The 15219-nt window shown below is 37.6% G+C and overlaps 1 protein-coding gene and 1 long non-coding RNA gene across 2 annotated transcripts; one reads left to right on the top strand and one right to left on the bottom strand.

The window, feature by feature from the left end:
* Positions 1 to 1583: 1583 nt before the first annotated feature.
* On the bottom strand, positions 1584 to 2950 carry hes2.1 (hes family bHLH transcription factor 2, tandem duplicate 1). Its single transcript, XM_005941188.3, has 3 exons — positions 2800 to 2950; positions 2506 to 2689; positions 1584 to 2395 (listed from the first exon to the last, which is right to left on the bottom strand). Exons 1-3 carry the CDS (start codon positions 2887 to 2889, stop codon positions 2070 to 2072), a joined length of 600 nt encoding a protein of 199 aa, XP_005941250.1. The 5' UTR covers positions 2890 to 2950; the 3' UTR covers positions 1584 to 2069.
* A 10846-nt stretch (positions 2951 to 13796) lies between these two features.
* Positions 13797 to 15169, top strand: LOC121814553. The gene is made up of 2 exons (XR_006054427.1): positions 13797 to 13892; positions 14477 to 15169. It is a non-coding gene; the product is annotated as an uncharacterized LOC121814553 (long non-coding RNA).
* The last annotated feature ends 50 nt before the right edge of the window (positions 15170 to 15219 follow it).

Raw genomic sequence — 15219 nt, 5'->3', positions numbered from 1 at the left:
CATCAATGCTAACCGCTGCCCCACCATGCTGCCCCACCATGCTGCCCCACCATGCTGCCCCACCATACTGCCCCATGATTCACTTTGTGTCAAAATAATTTATCATCAAATCAGATTTTAACACTCACGGATGTAGCTCAAGGCTATGAAATGGAGAAACAGCATAATAGTTCAGGTGAAACAACTGAGAGGTTTTCTCTGATATATTATCAGAAAATAGAGAAAACACCTGAGTCTTTCCAAGTCTGAGACCAAAATACAAAAGGTAAACATTTTTCAAAGTCACCATCTATGGGGAAAAATAGATGAAATACATGAAATAATAAGTTCATATTCCAATTGTTAAAATCAGTATTAGGGGTTCTAGAAAAGGCGCCAAATAACTAATTTGTTTTTATCACATGGCAGTTGGAGGCTGTTTAAACCTTTGATAGGTCTAGTGATCTCTAACATATAGAAGTGTGTGGATTCGTGGCAAAAGAAAATGTGCAAAAGATCCATTGATATGAGAGATGTCCCCAGGAAATATTTTCTATAACCGGAGTACTGACAGTAATGTGACTCCATAGGAGGACCCCCAAATATGTTCTAACTAAAAGAATTATGCATGAAATAGTGGTCAGAAATTTGATTAAGCATTATTATAAGAGTCAAAAATACCATATGGAAAGCTGACATGTAAGTGATGCAAACTTAAAAATGCAGATAGAAGTTTCTAGTTTTTAAGAAAACATTTTACAATGTTTTATTTAAATTTTCAAATGTATACATTCGGCAGTATCCTTCTCCTAATTAAAAAAGAAAATGCTACAACACCAGCAGCTATGCAACAAACAATTTAACTTAAACACCTGAAAAACATCAAATGCAAAAATTAATTCTTCAAATAAATTTCTGCATATTTCATCTCTATAAAGTACAACCATCTTTGCTCTTCACCAGCTTCTTTTTCATTTTTTTTAAAAAGACACATTGATGCTTTAGGTCACCATATTGGTTGAAAACAAATTTTTAGTTAACTTAATAATTCCGCTTAGATTCCGAATTTTCCTCATTTTGAGCTCATGCAGGTCTAACAAAATTTCTACACAATATGATTTCTGCAAGATTTTGTAAAACCTTTTATATTATTATTTGTATCTGAATAAAACATAATTATAAACGGCTTGCTATTTTCACAAACTGAATGTAGATAAAGCACGGGGATTACATCTACCATCTACGTCACACCAAATGCGTTTTCTGCAAAAGGTGTTTCATGGTTTTCTGTAATAAGGTTATACATTATTTAAAAGCAATACAAGACACACACTGCATATATATATATATATACTTTTTTTTGAGTAGTCTAGTCTGTTGTTACTCCCACAGTAATCTCAGTGTGTTTCCTGTGACACAAGCAGTACTTCTTCCCACAGATTTGGCGGCAACTAGAGCGGCGCCTCACATCAGCAACAATAGAGCAGCTGCTCAGTAGCATCAATGGGCTCTGGATGACCTGTGGCTTTGTGTGTTTGCGCGCCTTTTTTCTTCTTTCATTTCACCCAGAATCGTCTCATTAAGGCATCCGGGGTCAGTGATAAATTTAAGGTCCTTCAATCACCGCAACAAAAACGATCAAACACCATAAACATCTTTGTCGAGCATACTTTTATTGAAAATATTTTGTCATTGACAAAACAGAAATGTCATAAAACGTGTCTTGTCGTACATAAATAATATATAATCCTAGTTAACACATAGTGTTTACTGACTATTCTGTTGCACAGACCAAAATACATTTAAGTCAATCGTGCAAACCTCAAACAAAATAACCCGTGGGGTTTACAAAAGTGTTGTCTACAACCCGTAACTCTGAAACCCCAAAGAGGATTGCATTTTTTTAAGTTCAAAACCTTCCGTTTCTTTGATATCTGTGCTCGAGTCTTCTAGCATTAAACGCAAAATGACTTAAACTTATATACAGCTCCAACAATTCTTCTTCACCGTACTCACTAAAACTACCACTGGTTTAGTACAAATAGTAAACAGCACAAAATAAACAGGCGTGAGATAACTGTCCATCTAATCTACCAAGGTCTCCACATAGCAGCGCTGACAGCCTGCTGGTCTGCCTGCGCTCTGCTTGGAGCCACTGCGCTGCTGCTGCGGTGCTGAGTCTCCAGCCTGGAGGTGAAGCTGGATTTGAGGCTCATAATTTTCTCTTGGATCTGAGGTAAAGTCCTGGAGCTCTGGGCACAGCAGTTCAGGCAGGTTGGAGTGACGGTGGCAGACATGGACTGCTGGACGAAGTCGTGCACCCGTTGGCACGCGTCCTGATCCAGGCTTTTGGGAAGCAGCGCGGAAACACGCTGGAGGCAAGCTTTGTAGCCTTCTCTGTAACTGTCTGCGGAGTCTGGAGAGAGGACAGGACACATTTGATCAGTGGCTGGGATTTTCACAAGAAGGGTGTTAAAAACTTGGAGGACAACAGTGTGCTATGCATGTCGTAGAGATAATTCACACCTTTGACTGGGGTGGAAGGAAGATCTCTGAGGAAGCGGACTGTCATTTCCAGAATGTCCGCTTTTTCCAGCTTGGAGTAGCGTGCGTTATCTTTGCCAACAAGGGGCAAAATCAGGCTCTTCAAATGATTGAGACTGTCATTGATGCGAGCTCGTCTTCTCTTCTCCAGCAGGGGTTTAAGAGTCTACAAAAAATAATTTCAACACTGTTACTAGGCTGTACCGATAGGGTTAACGCAGAACACATTTCCAGAAACAAAACAAACAGCTGCGTAGTGGTTCGTCTTCTCCTTACCTTTCTAAGTTCGTTGGCTTGTTTTCTCTGGGCCACGGTGGACCTTGCAGGGAGAGGCTGGCTGGCCTCAGTAGTGAAGCTGGGACTCATTCTGTTTGCGTTTTCTTGTTGTGCTTTTTGACGGGAGATACTTGCTTCCTGTGCGACTGAGCTGAAGTGTGCCGCTGAGCTGGCGAGCTTCCTATTTATGTGGAGCCGGAGCGTCAGAGGGGAGGGAACACAAGCCATTGCAGCGGGGGCATGACACAGGGGGCGAGGCCCTTGGGAGACGAGTAGAGATCCTGTCTGGACCATCTGGCCCCCCCGCGTCTGTATGTTGGTATGCGGAGTTTCGTGATGCTGCTGCGTTTTACTGCATTTAATATTTAAGGCTTCAACGTCTATCCAAGATCAAATTACAAGTGCAGGGTATGAAAACTTGTTTTTTTCTTAGGCAGACAACCGCCATTGTGATTATCTACAGTGTATCATTGTTCTTTTCGTGACGTTGTTAGTTAATAACTTTAATTATTAAAAGTTGCCTATGTATCATTTTGTTTATATTTGTATTAAGCACTTCCTACAAGTAAAGTCAGCATGTTTTTATAAGACCCATCAAAGTTAAACAGCTTTAAATGAACAATCACAAGTTAGATTTAAAAAACCCATCCTGCATAATGAAAATTAATAGCGTGCGTTTATTTATGGTTTCGTTCCCGCCACAACAAAACAAAAAGGAGCTAGATGAATGAATTTGAGGGGAGGAGACTAATCTATTCCAAAATTAATAAACCAGATACCCAAGCCACGCCATGTATGGATTAACATCTGCTTCTGGACCCTCAGCAGACTGCTTCCAATATCGACAACACGGTGTTTACCTGTAGCAGTGGGGGAGGTGACGGACAGTTCGCAATGCAAGCAAAATGAGGCGTGTAAGATCTCATATCATAGCCGTGCAGTACATGTGCAATACAATACACATGTTTAAAGGAAGAATTGAAAAAAATTGATAAATACTTCCACGAATAAATATGAATTTTGAATTATGAATTATGGAAATGTTAAGTATTCCCTACAAATTGTGTAAATACAAGAATAATGCAATCTGTAAACGATAACTGTGACACATATAACATCAACCTCCAGAAGTTTAAACAGCATGCTGTTTTAAAGAGTGTCAGTTTCTCAGGCCTATGAGCTGCCAGTAGGATTCACGCGTTCGGCACGCGCCACGATCGGAGCAACAGATGGGACCCCCCACCCCACCTCACCCCCGCCTTTCTCGTCTCCCGTCTCTATGCACCCTCCCCAGTCTGCCGCTGCTGCACCACTCTCGCATCAGCATCCCAGCCCCTGCTTCCGATCATGTGTCCTCTCACCATAAATGTGCTTCACTCTTGTTTTGTCTCTTTTTTTTTCTCATTTTTTTGCAAGGGAGGGGGCTGTGGTGGTGGGGTGGGGGAGGGGGACATGACCGCAATGGTGCAATTGTTGTATTTTTGTAACAGTCAAGTTAAAACGGCATGATGAGTAGAAAAGGGAGAAAACATCTAGAATACTCAGAACTAGGAGTTCATAATAAAAAATAGACAAAACTGCAAAAATGCATATAAACGCTCTCTGTTTTAAATGATGTCAAATAAATTTAGTTATAGATCTTTTGATGTTTAATGTCATTGAAGCACCTTGGAGTTTTATGGATACATTTTGCGCAGGGAATTTCCAAGGAAACAAGAAGGAGCGAGACATGTGCATCACACTGAAGTAAATTTTTACGCACGCGAAACCAGATATACCGCACAACAAACTCATAATTTAGACAAAGATACGCTGTCCCATCGACTGCAATCTGCTCTTCTCTATAGCTTCAGGGATTTAACCTTCCTCTTTTGTCAAGCATTACACATGCACGGTTTTGCACGCGCCCTGCCCCATGGGGCCTCAAATAACCGCCACCAAGTCCAGTATGGGAACTGGCACTTCGCATAAGACGAAAAAAAAAGTCCAGGAAAGGCTTCGGTTGGGACCCTTTTTTGTTTTGGTTTCAGCGTGGGTATCCATCTGTGCACGATCAGGGCACAGTGATCCTTTGTTGAAGGGTGTACAGAAAAGTGGAGTCACTCAAAGTTTTACAGCAACTGTGTGGGAGATGCACATAATTTGTTTTGTTTGTTTGTTTCCAGTAAAACTAGGTATTTAAATCCCCATTTCATTTCTTCAACTCAACCAAATGAAATAAACCGTCAAACTGTTTATTACTGCGGAAATAAATCAATAAGAATACCAATTATAACATCTTCAGTATAATTTTGGACAAGGTACAATCTGGATGAAGAGATGAAACGGCAAAGAGCTATCCTGTGCATCTAAAGAAAACATCTTTAAAATCCTAATCGCTGAGTTTGCTTATGAGATTTAATAGAATTTGGTTGTATAAACGGCATGAGACTGACACGAGCCAAAGCGTTCAGACAGATGGAGCTGAAGCGCACTGAGGCGTAAAACCAAAAGCGTCGAAGGACTCTGCTCTGCCAAAGGTGATCGTCTCCACTTCATAGAGCCACATGAAAATTTCCAGACTTGGAGATTTTCCAGACTTCAAATCGCGACTGCACCCTAAACGATGTTTGGCGACCCAAGCCAAATTCTACGCTACCATTATTCACATGACACGAAAGCATCTGCTAGACTCAGGACTGACCTTTGTGTACGGAGCAAAAAAACAAAAAACAAACAAATAAAAAAAATATTTTATTCTATGTAGCCTAAAGTAGACTGAAATTTATATACCAAATACATAACGGCAAGCTCAAAAATACATATTTTCGTGAAATGCTCAAAAAAAAAAGACACATCCAATAATCGTTTTTTTCTGCCAGTTTCCATTCTTTCATTGACAAACTGAACTCTTTATTGTCATTGCACGATCATACTTTGTGCAATTGTACAACGAAATTAGAGTATTGTCCCACGTCGGTACTAAAAGAAAGGCGAGAAGTAATCGCAATAAACAATATATATGAATATAATATAAATACGCAAAATGTGCAGAAACATTAAAGACGACAATTAGGCTATATATAAAATATCATCTTTTTGTTTGTTTTTATTTTAAAATATGCGCTTTCCATGGTCACTAATGTTTGGCTCCACATTAATTCTCCCACAAATCTGTATTGTACATTTAGTTAAGAAAATAAAACATATCATTTTTTAAATTATACTAAATGTGTTTAAGATGAGACATAGAAGTCTTTGTAAAGCATGTTTCATACAAATTTGATTATAACAGTCAAAAATCTGATTGTAATCAATTATTAAGCTATTTATACACATAGTACAGATATATAAGCAGAAACTGCTTAGAAATTACAAACATCCATCCATTTTCCTAAACATTTATCCAGTCCAGGGGGCTGCAGCCTTTCCCAGTTGTCACAGTGCAAGGTTTTACAAAGAGCAAGCCACAGCAAAGTGATGGCAAGACCAAGAGGTCACAAGGCGTAGCAGAAGCAAGAGTCTTATTTTGATCTACAAAGTACCACAAAAAACAAAAAGACTAGAGTACCCTTCTGTTTTGGCTCAAACAAGAACTGACCTTTGTTGTTGTGATACTGTGATGATCTGTGCCAGACTCATGAGAGACATAAGACAAACATTTCAGTTGATGTGTTTTTTTCTTAAAAGCATATCAGCACTGGTGTATTTATCATTATTTCTTCTTTTTTTTCCCCTGAAAGCTTAAACAAAAATGCCATTCCAGATGAAGGCTGGTGAAATAAATATTTGATTCAATTGAAATGTCAAATATTTAATAATTCTAATTCCTTGACTGTGTCCTTTGTTTGACATGATACGACAACCTGGTAAATTCAATAGCTTGCATTTTCCAACAGATAAGACACAAACAAATTGTGGACTGACTTTGGCTTTGTAAAAAATTATTATGGGCTTTACTGTTTGCTATTTTCTTAAGAAAAGGTTTGATCCATGGTAAACTAAGTTATCTGCATTGCACACTTACTGTAAACTTTTAGTATGGTTTTAACACCATGACAATGTTTAAACCATAATTTTCTTTTACCATCCCCCTATATTCTTTGTAGTTTTTAGTAGAATTGACATTATATGACTGAAGTATGGGTCACCTACACTACACAGCAGCTGCTCAGCCATGGGAAAAATTACATTCCAACTCAATGATCTCTTTAAAATGAACTATTTCTTTCAGAAATGTAGCCACATTGTATGGCTAGGTGTTTGATTTTATATATCTGTGGCATTTTTAGTATCGTCTAATACAGGAAACTGAGCTTAAATGTTTGAAAATACAAAGCTTACACCTTAGACTTAACTTGCCAGCCAGACTCCAACCACGAATTGAATTCTGTGTGAGTCCTTCTCAATACAAGACACATCAAAGTAGAACGGTTTTGGGGGGGATGCGAGACAATAGCATAGACAATGATGGTAACTCAGTTTCAAAAATTGGGAAGCTGTGTAAAAAGTAAATAAGAACAGAATGCAATGATCTGCAGATCTCATAAGCCTACATTTTAAAACTCAAATCTTTACATTTGGAACATGTATCAATTTAAGAAAAATATTTAATCGTTTTAAAATTGATTGAAGCAACACATCTCAAAACCGTTGTCACAGTTTGCCACTGTGTAGTATCCACTCTTCTTTGAGCAACAGTTTGTAAACATCTGGGAACTAAGGGGAAAAAAGCTGCTGAACATCTGGGAAAGCAGTGTTGTCCCAGTCTTGTCTGATATAGTGTTTTAGGTTCTCAGGAGTCCTGTGTCTACTTTGTCATGCTTATCATTTCATGATGCTCCAAATGTTTTCCATTAGTGAAAAGTCTGGACTGCAGGCAGGATAGTTCAGCACCTGGACTCTTCAAGTACAAAGCCATTCTGTTGTAATAGATGCTGCATGTGGTAAGGCATTGTCTTGCTGAAATATGTGAAGCCTTCCTTAAAGAAGGCTTCTTCTGGATTGGAGAATATGTTGCTCTAGAGCTTGCATGTACATCTTTCACAACTGATGGTGCCTTTCCAGATGCACAGTGCACCCTTATACCATCATCAGCATTATGCAGGCTTTTGAAATGAGTACTGATAACAAGCTTGATAGATTTCAAATTCAGATTTGTCTGACCACAGAAGAGTTTTCTACTTTGCCGGAGTTCATTTTAAATGAGGTTCAACTCAGAGAAGATGGCAGCATTTCTGGATTATGTTCTTTGCATAGCTTCTTCTTGCATCATTAAGCTTTAATATGCACATTTGTGGATAGCACAGTGAATTGTCAATTAACTAGAACCGGTTTTATTCAAGTCCTAGGGTATCCCAGTTATGCCATATACAGAGATATGATGAATAATGCTTTCAGCTTTAAGAGATGAGCACTTTCCTTTGGTTTGTGTTTCTGGTTTAAATGTTTTGACATTTTTAAAATCCTGGTTGCATAACTACTGTCTGATGTAATCAGAGATCCTTCAGATTGTGTGTTTGTGCTAATGTTGTTTGGGTTTCTTGTTAAAAGAAAGTTTTTCAACCCAATTTCAATAGAGTTGAATTCAACTGAAAAGGCTCATATTTTCCATTCAACATATTGTTATGAAAAAACTTCAGAGCCCTAGCTTACACACTGCATCTTATCACCACCAACTTGTAGTAAGTAAGTAAGTAAGTAAAATTTATTTATATAGCACATTTCACAGATAAAAATCACAAAGTCCTTCACAGTAAAATCAGAAATAGAAATAAAATAATATAAAGCAGTGAAAAAATTTATTAAAAGCTCTTTTGTATAAAAATGTCTTCAGCTGCTTTTTAAAGGAGTCAGTGGAGTCCAGACAGCGTAAATACAACGGCAGAGAGTTCCACAACCTTGGTGCCAGTGCCTGAAAAGCCCAATCCCCACGTGTTTTAAACCTATAGTACGTGGGACCACCAGTAACCTCTGACCTGATGATCTAAGTGCTCGAGATGAAGCATGAGGTTTCAACAGGTCAGAGATATATTGGGGAGCTTCACTGTGCTGAGCTCTAAAAGTTACAACTAAAATTTTAAAATGAACCCTAAAATTTACTGGCAACCAATGAAGAGAGGCCAAAACTGGAGTAATGTGTGAGCTCTTGTTTGTGCCAGTTAAAAGTCTGTACGGTCTGAAGGCGATCCAGAGCTGATTTATTGAGACCAGTAAAAAGACTATTACAATATGCCAAACGAGAAGAGATAAAAGCATGAGTAATCATCTCAAGTTCTGCCTTTGACACCAGTAGTCTGAGTTTAGAAATGTTTCTTAGATGATAAAAACAGTTCCGGACAAGTTGTTTAGAGTGTTTCTCAAGAGACATTGAACTGTCAAATATAACACCTAAGTTTCTGAGACTCGGCTGAAATGAAGGGTCTAAAAAACTGATATGCTGCTTAATTTCTGAGGTGCAGTAATCAAGGTTTCTGTTTTATCTGCATTTAACTGGAGGAAACTGTCATTTAACCATTGTTTGATTTCTGACAGGCAATTATTTAAACACGACAATTTGTAAAACTCGGAAGTTTTGAAAGAACAGTATAACTGAATGTCATCAGCATAGAGATGATAAGAAATATTATTGTGATGTCTGATAATTTGGCCTAGAGGGAGTATATACTGCAAAAAAAGAGAATCGGACCTAAAACAGATCTTTGAGGTACCCCAGAAGGCAGAACTAATGTTTCAGACAACACATGATTCATACAAACGGTAAAAGATCTCTCAGATAGATACGACATAAATCATTTTAAAACAACACCAGTAATCCCAAACAAGTCCTTCAGCCTATTTATCATGATGCTGTGATCAACAGTATCAAAAGCAGAGGTGAGATCCAACATAACCAGAATGGAGTACTCTCCAGAGTCTGCTGCCATCAGAATGTCACTAGACTCTTTAAGTAAAGCAGGTTCAGTGGAGAGCGGAAAATGTCCAGAACATTGTTCTTTTCCAAAAAGTTGTTAAGTTGTTCTGCAACTGTTTTTTCCAATATCTTTGACACCAATGGTAATTTTGATATTGGCCTGTAACTGCTTGGAAGAGATGGGTCCAAATTTGTTTTCTTTAATATTGATTCAACAATAGCTTGTTTAAAATAGCTGGGAACTGAGCCAGTATAAAGAGAAGTATTAATTATTTCCAGAACACAGGGGCCAATAGAGTCAATCACACTAATGAAAAATGATGGAGAAAGTACATCAAGGTGGCTTGAAGTCAGTTTCATACGACCGAGCAAAGCACTGATGTCCTGTAAGGTAACGGGAGTAAAAGAGGACCAGGTATCAGAGGTAAGCAAAGTGTCAGTGTGATACTGGGAGGATGATGGAGAAATATTTGACCTGACGGCAGCGACCTTATTAACAAAATAATTTAAAAAGTCATTACAGATTTAGTATAGACTGGTACATGAGGAATATCAGGAGAGAAAATGTTCTTAATTGTATCAAACCGCCCCTCCTTGAGCCTGGAGGTTTTTTCTTGTTAAAAAGGTGTTTTTCCTTCCCAGTCTCACCAAGAGCTTTTTCATAGGGGTTCATCTGATAGTTGAGTTTTCTCTGTATTTATTTTTCTCTGTATCATTGTAGGGTCTTTACCATACAATATAAAGCACCTTGAAGCAACCATTGTTTTAATTTGGTGCTATATAAATGAAATTGAATTGAATTGAATTGAATTGAATTGAATTGAATTGAATTGAATTGAATTGAATTGAATTGAATTGAATTGAATTGAATTGGAGTTCATAAGTCCTCTCGTCTAATACGAAGAACACTGAATAAAAGCTTTATTTTAAAGTCTTACTTTACTGCAAATTTTTGAAATCCTATCAAATTGAAGATAAAAAATATGATATTCAAGAAACAATTTGAGTTTTACCGATAGAATCTTAATATTGTATCACTTGGGCTTCCTTGGCCATAAAATGTGGACACAGTGCCTGTCATTTTGAAAAGAAAGGGCTCTGTTTGCCCAACCCCCACAAATGTGGCATCAATACAAAGCCCAAGATGTGCTAGTGACTCTACAGTAGGACTAAGATATATTGCATAAATTCTATTTGATGTAGAAGTTTCAGACTCATGTCCTTCATAGAGGAGAAGAACGAATTCCGGGTCTTGGGAGAATATACAGTATGTAATCTTTGAGAAGCTGACAAAGTAAAGTCAAGACTTTACAAAAATGAGAAATCTAACAGTCTCCCCTTGATGGCTGGTTGAGTGTAAAATCCCCTAGACATAGTGTGCCTGGGTCTCTCTCTCAAGTGGTGTAGATGAAAAGACTGCAAAATAATTACATTTAGAAAATATCCGACATCCTAATGTGTCTGTATAGTACACGCTGCATTGATTTCTAAGAAATGGCATCCTGGGTATAAATCAAAAGAGGCATCTCCCAAAACCAAAACCAATTCCTGGAAGGAATCTTGTGTCGTTTTTTTTTTTTTTTTAGTTCAACAACATGGTAGACAGCAAGACAGCAACATGGTCACTGATCTCCAAAGAACAGAGCAGACCAGGACGTGAGATTCAACAACTTTGAGATGTTGCAAGGGTATCCTTTTTTTTTTTTTTTGGTACTTTTTCTGATACTGCTAATGTCCACATTGCTGAAACGTGTAAAATAAATACATTTGACAGGTTAATGTTATGGTTTGGTGTCTGATTCTGTCTTTGCATTCATTAATCCAGACCTGACAATCCATAACACATTGCTCTTTGTGTGTTCTAAAAGCATTTTCTTTAATTTATTTGTTATTATTTTTGCATGTATCACATGTTTCAGATCATCAAATACATAAGCCATCCAAACTTCCTTGCCCCTATTTCATCTTCAAAGCAGACACAAACAGAAAAGGAAATTATACTAAGATCATTATTAGATTATATTAGAGTATACTAAAGTCTCATTTCACTTTGTTAATCGGTCTGTGTGTCCCTCCACAAATAGTAAACAGCTTTGTTTGTGTAATAAAAGAAATGACGCTTTTTTAGCATCAGATGTGGGGACAGTGCGCGTAATATGCGTATGCTAATGTTTTTACATAGCACCAGCGTTGTTTTTATACATGTCGTCAAAGCACTGATGTCACATTTTATCATCTGGGGACGCAAACAAACACGTATTACAATGTGCCAAAAAGCTCCCCACGCTTAAACCAACGCCGTTTTCATAAGGCATCTGCGGATTGGGGAAAATCCAAACTTTTTTTTTTTTTTTACCGTGCACGACGACCATTTGACGTCACTGAATCTGTCCCCTGAGCGTCCCCCCAGGTCACGTGCTATAGGAGACAAAAGGTGGATATTCTTATATTTTTATTTGAACTTAAACTAACCTGTCTAATTAAAACATCACTATAAAATAATAAGAAATCAGCCCCATCAAACTGTTATATTGGCTCTTTATTTATTTCAGATGTTAACTGTGAATATCAAAATCTACAATTAAACATGACAATAAATCATTTTAGCTATTTTCTAGTCAAATATTATGCTATGAGCGTTATTTTATTGCTATTGCCACTGTTATCAGTGCACAGAATGTATTATTTTTTTACACAATGGAATCATGGTTACAACTGTGTTTGCACATAAGAATAAGTCCATAATGTTATGTTGCTTCACTCCTGACAAAAGACAAAAGGATGAAATATAAATAAACCAACTGAATGAAAGAGCAGCTATGATTGCATTGAGGCAGTAGTTAATGTCGATTTATTAACAGTAACGACTTATTTATTAATTTATTTTATTATTATTATTTAGCTGTGCCCTCTTTAAAATGAAATCTATTGCAGTGCCAAACAGCAAGCCTAGCGTCTTTCGTTTCAGAGGCGGGGAGATATTTTCGTGTAATTGCGCATTGCCCAAACCAAATGGATGGCTCAGACAGGATTTGAATATCCAAAGAAGCCTAACAAAGCCAAAAGCCAAGCTCCAAGCACACATCTGGTGACGCACATTTGTTTTGCTCTTCAAAGTTGACATAGGTAAACTTACAGCGTCTCATTGGCTTCTCCGCCAATAGCTGACGTTTCCAGCTCTGACACACTTTTCTTTCTCTCACTTCAATGCACCAGCACACAAAAACTCGATTGTGCGTCAGTGACATGTCATATGTATGTCCTATAGTATATAGAAGACCTAGCTGTAACTTAAAGACTGTGTCTTTCTTAATTCTTTAGTAAATAGTGAAGTATAGTGTGGATAAGAAACGCCAGCAGCTTCGAGGCAGGCATTGGACAGGCAGGACATGCGGCGTGGTGGCGGGGTTTTTGAATATTGGATTTCTGATTGAGGGAATCCATTGTGCAGCCGTATAAGGGGCACGAGAACAGCACGAGCCAAGAGAACAAAGGCACCAGATGGCTTCCTGCTTCGATACATTATTTTTGAAGTTACACAGACACAGAGGCCATTAAGAGCTGCCCAAAGGGAAATCTAGAAGTGGGCAGTTAATCACGAGAAAAAACGTAGAAAAAAAAACATTTTTACTACAGCAGTTCCCAAAATAGAGAAGTGGTCTTTACGAGGGGTTTCTTTGTGTTCTTTAAAGTCTTTATTTGATTTGCCATTTATTATTTCCGCAGAGAATAATAAACCAGAAAAAATAGCTTAAAACATAACAACAAAAGACGAAAACGCTCGAAACGATTCTTCTGCGTTTCTTCGTTTTCAGAATGAAAAAGCACATTAGTACACTATTGAATTGCTCCCCTTATAGTCAAACTGATGACACTTTAGCTCGCAGTCCAGCGCAGAACATTAAAAACAAACTGGGTTCAACTTCAGAGAGCTTTAAAACATTTAATCTTCTTGCTGTTTTCTATTTTTATTTCATTTTATTTTATTTTATATTATTTTTCTGTACTATTATAAGTTCCTGCACAGTCCTTCAACCAGTGAGTGGGCGTGGTCTGCAGGGGTGCCCGCCCACAGACAGAAGCGTCTCTAACAGTGAGCCTCCAAATCTCGTGTTCTAAAAGGGCGCTCAATACAACCTTAGCCATCAGACTGACTACACGGGACTTGATCCACGAGCACAGGATCGGCGTGTCACACGTGGTATGTTTTTCACTTTTAATTTAAACGGCATCATACCCTTTCTGATTACAAAATATATAGATAAAAGCTAGATACAGTGTAGTAGTGTTGCTTTTTGTGGGAGAGCTCAGCTATTTATAATAACATTTGTGTGCTGCTCTTTTATTATAATGGATGTATATATTTGAGATATTTGGTGTCACAATTTGAAGTAGACTATGCTGTTTGCGCTGTAGTGTTTGGCCAGCAAGCTGATATGACACCTATAACTAAAGCTGCTATAACACGTGACCATGGGGTTTTACAGTATTGTACATTATCTTTAACAATGCTTACAAAGGGAACACTGGGAGTCCTTCTTTTGAGTTAGTCCAATTATGTTTATCTGCAGCAGAATAATATAGCTGAGCTTAACTTTGAAAATAACCTTGTCTTTTTATTCGACTCACTAGAGCATCAGAGTGCTGCCAAGGCCTTTTTGAATTTTTTTGCTGCAGATGTTGCATTGTTAAAACGCCTGTCTTGTCAAATTAGTTGTCCTGTTTCTGTCCGGCACTAATGACCCTGAGTGTGAGAAACTCTGACCGCAGATATTCTCACTGCAGCTCACGGATGACTGGGTCGCTGTGGAGCAGACATCACGGCTGCAGGGTAAGTTCAAGGGGGCACAAGACGTCTACGTTTTGTCTCAAAGGCTGTGAGAACAACAGTAAAGGAAGTTTAAAGAAAGAAACTTTAGCAATATGATGGTAGGACTTGTCAATAATGCCGTATGCTTAATATTTCTAAAAGTGCATTGTTCCAGGTATCATAATAATGCAAATTATTCAATAACTATTACTATAATAAAAAATGCAGATTATCTTTTAGGGTCTTACAAGCCTGGAGTTTATTAGTCTGAGAGGAAAACGGTATAATTTTACACAAAATCTGCGCTCAACCGCAGATGTTAAAAAGTAAAAACTCATTTATATATGTTCAAATTGCAGGTGCACTCATATTTAGATTAAAAATAGGAACATTATAGAGGAATTACATACTTTAGAACATAAATGTTCATATTTTCTAAATATATGTTGTCATACCGACTTAAGCTGCAGAAAACTGAAGTTTTTATTAATATAGACCTATACAAAAAACTTGCAGCTACAAATACAAAAGGGTTGTTGTTAATTTAAATATCTGGAGTATGCTCTATTCCTCATTACAATAGTAATTCAATCTATGCATTTCAAGAATATGCCAGTCAAACCGAGAAGAAAGAAAGAAAGAAAGAAAGAAAGAAAGAAAGAAAGAAAGAAAGAAAGAAAGAAAGAAAGAAAGAAAGAAAGAAAGAAAGAAAGAAAGA

This window comes from Haplochromis burtoni, unplaced genomic scaffold (assembly GCF_018398535.1).
Source record: "Haplochromis burtoni strain Fernald_Lab_line unplaced genomic scaffold, NCSU_Asbu1 Contig_60, whole genome shotgun sequence".
Classification (NCBI taxonomy): Eukaryota; Metazoa; Chordata; class Actinopteri; order Cichliformes; family Cichlidae; genus Haplochromis; species Haplochromis burtoni.
The sequence above is the reverse complement of the archived record's forward strand: the minus strand, read 5'-3'. Positions and strand labels throughout refer to the sequence as shown.

Bases quoted from the DNA above. Each gene is read 5' to 3' on its own strand.
- hes2.1 (XM_005941188.3), bottom strand. From the start codon at position 2,889: ATGAGTCCCAGCTTCACTACTGAGGCCAGCCAGCCTCTCCCTGCAAGG. The intron at 2,690-2,799 runs GTAAGGAGAAGA...TATTTTTTGTAG, and splicing joins AAGCCAACGAACTTAGAAAG to ACTCTTAAACCCCTGCTGGA. The intron at 2,396-2,505 runs GTGTGAATTATC...TCCTCTCTCCAG, and splicing joins TCCTTCCACCCCAGTCAAAG to ACTCCGCAGACAGTTACAGA.